Source organism: Octopus bimaculoides, chromosome 21, assembly GCF_001194135.2.
Source record: "Octopus bimaculoides isolate UCB-OBI-ISO-001 chromosome 21, ASM119413v2, whole genome shotgun sequence".
In the NCBI taxonomy this organism is placed as follows: domain Eukaryota; kingdom Metazoa; phylum Mollusca; class Cephalopoda; order Octopoda; family Octopodidae; genus Octopus; species Octopus bimaculoides.
The window spans coordinates 4,113,472-4,122,602 of record NC_069001.1 but is presented as its reverse complement, the minus strand read 5'-3'; the positions used below and the strand labels follow the sequence as shown (position 1 = coordinate 4,122,602).

General features: G+C 37.0%; 2 protein-coding genes across 2 annotated transcripts in view; both read left to right on the top strand.

Annotated features, from left to right (window-relative positions):
- The window catches only part of LOC106872037 (serine/threonine-protein kinase 33), a 224,305-nt gene that overhangs the window by 86,137 nt on the left and 129,037 nt on the right, over window positions 1–9,131 (top strand). The gene's annotated exons all lie outside the window — the stretch shown is intronic.
- The window catches only part of LOC106872036 (uncharacterized), a 10,187-nt gene continuing 5,842 nt past the window's right edge, over window positions 4,787–9,131 (top strand). The window contains exons 1-4 of the mRNA XM_014918873.2: window positions 4,787–4,861; window positions 6,182–6,293; window positions 7,862–7,929; window positions 8,045–8,161. Coding sequence (XP_014774359.1) covers window positions 4,859–4,861; window positions 6,182–6,293; window positions 7,862–7,929; window positions 8,045–8,161 — 300 coding nt within the window. The 5' untranslated portion in view covers window positions 4,787–4,858. The remainder of the gene's footprint in view (window positions 4,862–6,181; window positions 6,294–7,861; window positions 7,930–8,044; window positions 8,162–9,131) is intronic.

The window sequence follows — 9,131 nt, the reverse complement described above, 5'->3', positions numbered from 1 at the left end:
ATGCCGCAAAGCATCCCCACCGCCCCGATGCTCTAACGATTTTGCCTATCCACCGCCCTTTACTTAATGGCTACTGACTTAGGCGAAAGGCCAGCAATTTCGGGGTGGAGTAAATAGTTTACATCGACCCAGAAGGGATGAAAGGCAAAGTTGACTCCGGCTAAAGACGGACTGCTCGGCGCGCTATAACGATTCTGCCAGCTCGTCCGCCTTATGATAATGAAAATAGTGCTCTCTTTCAAAGTAATTGTGCAAACAAGACCATACGTATTTTGGAGGGAGAATAGTGCCGGTTTGAAATCAATACCTTCAGTAATTTGACTAGCAACTTTATTCGATATACATCCCCCATGGGATGAAAACCAAAACCGACACCGATGCGATTTGAACTCGGAATATAAAAGAGCTGTAACTAAATAACGCAAACGAGGTATTTTACCCGACACTCTAAGGAACATTAGACACCGGGTCACATTATTATACGAAGAAGGGAGGGATTTAGGCGAATATATTAAAGCCAGATCGATTTCTAATAGTTGAAAAATGATTCACACAAAAAGTGTGTATAATATCAGCAACTCTACTAATTTTAGTCCCTTTGTATAATTCTATTCATATGTAGGACCCTAAATACACTAAACTTTAATGTACAATTTGGCCTTCACTGATTGAGCAAAACCTATAACTAATGGCATTCCAGCCTTGACTGCCCTGTATTATTTTATTTCTAGGCATTAGTGTTATTAAATAACATAATTCAATCGCTTTTTTAAAAAAGAAAGTGATTTAAGGGACACTTGACATCTAGTTCTAGGTTAAGCCGGAGTGGAAGAACCCTCCCCGCCTTTGCATAAAACCCCCTCATTGGCGGAGTTTCTGAAACCCCAATATCGAAAAACATAATTGTTTAAACCTTAAATCGGAAACACTAATTTAATTCAATCTGCACACCTATAAATTTGTAAAATGAAAGCGTCGTTATTTTTCCCAATATAAATGCGCGCCCTACACATGCAGTTTCTGACAACGAAAGATTCCTAAACCCTAATTAAGGATTCCGTCGTTATGAGGTGATCGTTTTAGAAAATGGGCAAAAGTAAATATATTTTCGAGTAAGGATAGGGAAATATTCAGAAATAAGAGTCTGAAATAAACAGAAGAATCGATAAAAAATAAAAAATAAATTATTTCTAATTCTAAGATATGCTGCGTATGTGCGCGTAAGGCTGAAGGAAACAAGTTATATATTTAAAACTTGTTGTACAGCCAACCCTCCAGGTCAGTACTGGTGGAGCGGACTTAAAAGTATACGAGCAATGACCATCCTAACATATTTGAAAGACGGTTCATCAAGAACCACATTATCAAAACGTTATCCCTTTTGGTTTTAAAATGGTATAACGTGATGAAGGCAAATTTAACTGCTACTTCTAATAGGGCCGAACGAGAGCACACAAGACTTCTTTGTTGGTTCGCGTCACACACAGATGAACATAATACGCTTGTGTACATCTATACACACACACAAGCAGTCACGCTGTGCAAATCGACTGCTTATAGAATATTTGAAGAATATAACGTGTTTGTTGTTGTCTTAGCCACAAGACATCCTTGAGTGAACCTTATGACTAAAAGTCTTCTAGCCGTGACAATCCCGTCTTTTATTCAAACCTAGTATATCCAGAACCGGTTCCCTTGGATTTTACTCTAAATTATCTAACGTGTCCTTCGTTCTTGAAATACGTAGGTAGTGATTTGAGGGCGATGTGTCTATTGTTTCTGATAGTTTGAATGGTTGCTTAAGCGGTTCCATTTGGTAGCATTTATAGTTGCTATTGTTTAGCAACTATATATGATCCAGCAGATTATTGACCAACACACTTCTAGGACGACATTGTGCCCTCCCTATTTTTGAGGACGATAATCGTGAGTTGAAGGGATACCTGGCTGCTATTTTTAACGAAATCGACCGACCACGTGGAGGTCTCCTTATCTCGTACGTGGTCTTATTTCAAAGGCGGTGCGCGATATGATGGTGGGGGAAAAGAAAAAAAAAAAAAAAAGAAGAAAGCCAGATATAATGCAAACTTCAGAAACTTATACAGGCGCTATTTTCAAATAAAAATTATACAGCTTATAGGAAAAGTAAGCCAGCAAGCAGAATGTGAAGAGCAACGAAAATGTTACACACAAGAAACAAAGGCTTCACTCATTTGGCGAAAGGAGAAGCGATATTGTGTCTAGATTTTATGAAGACACGTCTCAGAAATATGACTTATATTGCATATTGTATACGCACATGCATATACGTAATGAATATATATGTATATATATATATAATGCGTGTGTGTCTGTCTCTATGTGGAAAGCTTTCCTCCTCTATCAGTTAGTTATAGGAGTGGGTAATCTCTATTCTAACAAAGCCGACTGACATGGCTAGTCGGTGCTGGAATTAAAACAGTGTGGAGGAGGAATAGAGAGAGAGAGAGAAACAGAAAAAAACAGGCAGAGAGAGAAGGAAAAGGTGGGGGGACGAGCGAGTGCTATATGGAGAAAGATCGTTTGATTTCACTGCATTGTCATTATATTATATGTGGTGTGGTGGTAGGAGACATAAGCATCAAGTATTGCTGCTTTTGGCGCCCAGATTCGCTCCTCCACAAACAACAATATCCAACTAGCGAGCCGCTGTGTAGATGCTAGGCCTGCTAGAAATAGCAGCCATGTCCATCCGCCCACGAATCTAACTCGTAGTGCTTAAACAAACAAACAAGATCAAAACAGAAGGGCGCATTGGATAATATTGTTTTGCATCTTGGGGAAAAGATGGTCAAGGCTGGAATGCGTTTGATCATGGGTTTTGCTCGATCTGAGTTTGACCTGAGGCTAAACACTATTACAGCATGCAGGTACACACATACACACACATAGATAGAGCGCGAAGCGTGAAAGATGAATCGAGAAAGACAGTGAGATAAAATAAAAACAGATAGGTAGATAAAGTAGAAGAATGAAGGAATAGATAAAAATAGAAAAGTGAAAAGAGAATGCCGGATTTAGGAAGTAGAACAGAGATAGTTAAGTGTTTTAAGAAGTGCTCCACTAATATAGTAGTAGAAAAATAAAAATTATAAAAACAAAGAGGGAGGTGAGAAGAAGAATTAGCGAGATAATGAGAAGATGTAGTATATTAAATAGATAGATAGACATGGTGCTTTCGTTAATTGTTGAAGGCGAAAAAAAAGAGAGAGAAGCGAAATGTATGGAAACAAAGAGCAAAAAGGAAAGAGGCCAAGTTGGTTGGTGACGACGGGTCCATCCGCCTTTGTTTCTTCTTCAAAACGTTATTATTGAATGGATGGATCAGAAGAGAGACTTAATAGTTACTCACTTGTAAACAATGGATTAAAATCTATTAAGACAGATTAATTAGTGTATTGCTTGCGGTCTTCGTTGTTGTTGCTACTGATGTTTGAAGAGGAATTTTTTTCTTGCTAATGTTATATATATATATATATTCAACGTGAGAACTTTTTGTTTGCTTTTTATCTACACGTATATTTCAGACTTATTTTTAATTTCTTTAACCCGCCTTTTTTCCCCCCGATTTATTCTTAAATCGAAATCCAACCGTTTATTTTTATTGTTTGTTTAAACTAAAGGGATCCTCTAGAAAAACAAATAAGATTTTTTTAAAAAACGGTTGGAATTGTGTTCAGCCAAAAGTTGGGTTTTATTAGATCTTAGAGAAAATAGAACCTTGAGAATAAATAATGGTGAGTTGTAAATAAATTGTAGATTAATGAAGACGGTGGAACGAAAGAGCGGGGAAGAAATTAAAGAGAGAGCGAAGAGAGAAGAGCGATAGAAAGAGAAAGGGTTTTAGAGAATGGATTTTAGAGAAGAGACAGAGAAGAATGGTTCAGAGAGAATAGTTCGAAGAAAGACGGAGAGAGACAAGGAATGGTTCCAGCGAAAGATAGAAAGAAAGAAAGAGTGCTAGAGAGAGACAGATGAGTCCAGAAAAAGAGAAGCAGAGAAGACAGGGTATAGAGAGAGAGAGAAGGGTTCCAAAGAGAGACAGAGAGAAGACAGGGTCCAGAGAGAGAACGAGCTTTGCTCCGCTTTTTTTTCTTTAGTTATTATTTTTTTTCTTTCATAATGCTTCTCTTTGAAAGCTACAGAAAATATGAATATGTGAAATGGTGAAAATCAGCCGAATATAGCAAGGCACCTACCTTTGTTTTGCCATTGTTAGCTTCGGTAAGATTAGAGTGATCCTCGCTACTCATACTTTGACCGGTATTTTACACAGAAACTGTCCCAAAGTTGTCAGAAATCCTAACTTCTCTTTCTCCCTCACACTCTCTCTCTCTCTCACTCTCTCTCGCTCAATGTCAGTCTACTTTTTTCTCTCTCCCTCTCCCTCGAGTTTTTTACTCTGTCACTTCCTCTATTTCCTTTACTGCCTCCTCCTCCGCTGTTGTGCATGTCTCTTCCTCTTTGTCTGCCCACTCTCTCTCTATTTCTTTCTCCCTCCTTATCTCTCCCTCACTTTCTTCTTTCCTCCCTTCCTCTCTCTCTCTCTCCCATCTTTTCCGTTCGTACTCACACTTCTTCTCTAACCTTCACCTTCAGGACAAATTTAGATTATATTCTCTGCTAAAATATAAAAATAAAATAAATATTCAATATATTTTTCTTAATTGAAAAAAAAATTCAATTTAAATTTCAATAATATTTCAAACCTATTTTAAAAGTAAATTTGATAATTTAATGCCGAAGTTTGTTTCCTTCATAGGACGTACACATTAACCGCGGATCTATCTCTGTTGGCCTCTTCCGCTAAGCGTTGAAAATGGTGAGTACACGTTTCTAATTTTTCCAGATTAATCTCTTACCATCTTGCATCCTTTAGAATATATATTCACCTTAAACCTTTTTATTAACACATATAGGTCTGTTTTGTTCCATTTTATGAAATTTACGTATTCTAAAGCTGAGCCTAAAAGGTTTTATATGCAAAATTTTTCTCCATGTTTGAGTCTAGAAACTTGTACAGTTGTTGCAGGTTCAAAGCTTAAATATGTTTTTCTTTTAAATTTTACCCTTATCTTTCAAAAATTTTGAGAACATACTTTTAATGTTATGTTAGTTTTGCCAGTTAATATCTATTGTGTATAATTATTATTTATAATAAGCTTTTAGTGCTGATATTTTAATGTATATAATCACATGGTGTCAGCTTTCTACTTGAAAAATATTGTATCTGATGGATTTATTAATACTAAATACCATGAATTTATACAGTTTATCAGCATTAAACAAGCTTTTGTATGTATATAAATATATATGTATAGGTAGGTATATACTTTTCGAAATCTAGAAGCTTGTCAGATTTCAGAAGTTCTGGCTTCTTGGTGAAGACCTTCGACTTGGATGTATTGATTCCATTTCCCAATTATAACAAACGTCCTTCAATACACACACACATATATATATAGTTGATTGATCTAGCACAAACTTTGAAAGTAATGAGTTAGTGGATGGAAATGCTTATAAAAACCATTGAAAATCTCCACTACTTAAACACAGGTTCCGATGCATGATACGTAGGGGAGGATTAGTTTTTAGGGTACGTCTGCGTACCTGCATTTAAGTAGTACCCGAAAATCAACATTCAAGAGGTCTCTTGCAGTTTCGGGATTTTTTTTGTAACTCATCTAAAATTTGAACGAGCAATGGTTTAGTCAGCAGTTTTTACAAAAGTGAATTTTTATTGAAAGAGAAACAAGGGTATAATGTACCCGAGTTCAAGTGTTAGTATCTACGCTCGGGTTTGTCCGTATCGAGCAGAGGAAACCTTACGACTCAGGGTGACTCGTCGAACAGGCAGGCCTTATAGTCAAATGTATTCCACCCACGACCATGTTTTGTTTATATCAGGAATGACATCATTGCAGGGATATCTGACTGTTATTCTTAGCAGTCAAACTGTCCCTTGTTTTAAAGAATATTGGTTGAACGAATTTTGGTAAATAAATCACCCGTAATTTACCAGTGAAGTTTAAGGCCTTAATTTTCGTTATGCATCCATCATTACCACATCAACATACTCAACTTAATCTAGTTTCTGTAAAGATTTGTTCCCTAAATTTTATATTTATATTTTGTCTCGCAGGTGAACGTCCCCAAAACCCGGCGGACCTACTGCAAAGGTAAAAAGTGCAGGAAACATACTCTTCACAAGGTTTCACAGTACAAGGCTGGTAAAGCCTCACTATGTGCCCAAGGTAAGACCCAAAGTTGTATTTGTATGTTTACTGTTATCTCTGCACGATGCATCTAATGATCCACGAAGAAGTGATGTAGTATTATAATCATAAGTAGGTATTACTTAGGACTTTCATTCCTTATGGACTATGGGCCATTGGCGACCTTTCTCCACTGTTCTCAGCTCTGAGCTGTCCCCAGGCCTTGGAAACTTTACTTTTCTCTTTGTAGGGTTGTTGGCCCTATGCAAACCGATTTTTGCTTCTAGGAAGGGGCTGTCCGTATTAGTCAGGCCTTAATCTTTGACCTGTCTGGTACTGGCCATCCAAGGAGCTTGCATTGTGTTGGTGTTGCTCAAGGGCTAGGGTTGGCATTAAGGCGCACAGGCTGCGACACAAGAACTAGACTTGTGGTAGATATTCTCATGAGTTGTGGTGCAAGTGAATTTAACAAGCATAAAGTTGGCTGTTGGTTTGGTTTGAACAACTGTTTTGATGCCAAATTAACTTGCTACCATTCGCATGGTATGAGAAACTTCCTGAGATCCTTTAGCAACTGTCAGTATTTTTCAAAATCACAATTCTTTGTTGTATGAAATACATGAGTACTTTTTCAAAAAAGGAGAGGGCTAACTTTTATGAAACTTCAAGGGAGAGCGATTCCAAAACGCCACTATTTAATGTTCATAGTGTATGTAATCGATTTACTCCGACTGACGATCGTGTTTATCTCAGTTGAAATGATTAGCCAGCATGTATTTATATGCGTCCACGTAGTCGAATTTAGAAATGAAATATAGAAATCCTGAGGAATGTTAAGTAAAATGGTCAAAGTAGGATAGTTCTCAGGACGTGTAAATCCTGTTCCCTGCTCATTCTATTAAGGGTCCTTAATAAGAGCGGTCTTCATCTACACAGTAGAGGCTGTGTTGGTAACCTTCATTATAAATATTAGGGATTCTGTATTTAAGAATTTTGTTAAGGGGTAAATAACACATAGTTAAATCGAAGCAGGAGGAAGGTGTTTCATTCGACAACGTACATGTTGCTTTGAGCCTAGCACTTATTTGTCGCCAACGAGTCTTATGAATTCACGGTCTTAAAATTGTCTATCCTTCCAAAGCTCGTTGATATATATATATATATTCTAGTAATAATCTTACAAGCAAGACATTAATGTCTCGACTTTTCTCTGCTCTTTCTAAACCATGCCCCTTTTGTATATCCAATTTGTAATTAACGTAGTTACGTCCCTTCTTTTGTCAAAATTATTTTGATATTTGTAAGAGTTAGAAAGACTTAATGCCGACTTTGTAAAGCGTAATTGTTGCATATCTGTGATTCCATTTCATTCATTAACTGTTTTAGTATTAAGCGAATCCTTGCTTCATTTAGGGAGATGGATCCCTTACTAGGAACTCCTGTGGTTTCTCTCATTTGAGTGAGAAATTATGGCAATAGGGAGACAACTACTGTATCCTTGTAGGGAAGGACTCTTTAGAATAATTCAGTTAACTGAGAATCAGATCCTAGATTGTTATTGTGTTTTGTCTTATATATTGGAATTAAAATGTTCTGTTTATTTGTAGGTAAGAGACGTTACGATAGAAAACAAAGAGGTTATGGTGGTCAGACCAAACCTATCTTTCACAAAAAGGTACGTATGTCTTTTTTAATGTGTTCTCTTGCTCAATGGCTCGAGTTTTATGTTAGCTGCCTTTTCCAGTGTTATGAGTTCGAGATGTGAGAAATTACTTTTCGTGTTTCTCTAGGCTAAAACCACCAAGAAAATTGTCCTTCGAATGGAGTGTACAGAATGCAAATATAGGAAACAACTGCCAATTAAACGGTGTAAGCACTTCGAGCTTGGAGGTGACAAGAAAAAGAAGGCAAGTCCTATTTTATTCTTCCTACTTTCTGTTTATTTGAACAGACATTCATTTTGTTGTTGCACCAACACCTTCCTGTACATCAGTGTCCAGCTGTAGTCATTATGACCAGTGTGTACACATTGGTCAGTTGACCGTGTCAGTTGTGATTGTACCCAGGGAAGGAGATTAAACTGTCAGGATCAAGACGTATGGACCCAGTGCAACCTCTTTCTTAATGTTGAATGACTGGTGTCTCGCACTTACCTGCCACATATCGATTGTTCTATTTCATTATTGGTGTTGAATATCTTTATAAATAAATGTAAATTTAGGGTAGTAACTACAATTCCTTAAGCAGTATAGAACCAGTAATGCGGTTTCAGTTTAGAACTAGCCAGCTTAGGTCAGAGGCTGTCTAGACTAGTGTCCATTGTGTGATCTTGTTAAACTGCTGTTATTCTTCTGCATCAGGAAATATTGTGTATTATTTGTTCAGGTAAGGTAGGATGGGTAGAGGGGTTTCATAATCGTATCAGTAGCATTACAAAATTATTTTAACCCTTATATCCTTCTTCATCTTACTAAGAACGTTGTGGTAAATATGCTTGGGATTTCGTTAGTTGCACGGTCTGGTCTTCAATGGTGGTGATCATCAATAGTGTTGTACTTTGCTAATCAAAAAGTCGCTTGCTGCCCTGAAATAACATTGATCAGCTTATATGCAATAATAGTCCCGTGGTTTTCATAAAAGCAGAACCCCTTTTCATATTTTTCTTTATTGTAAGTAACTTAGTTATTATCGGTCAGTGTTGACAATGGAAGTAGATCTTCCTTTATCGACAATACTGCAGATGGTAATGTTGTGTGTTCAAGTAACTGGTTGCATTTCTTGTTTATATTTTGTATCATGCAGTAATAGCAATAATACCTTTTTGTACATCAGTGTCCAGCTGTAGTCATTAGCTATAGTTTCAGTAAATTAAGTTTA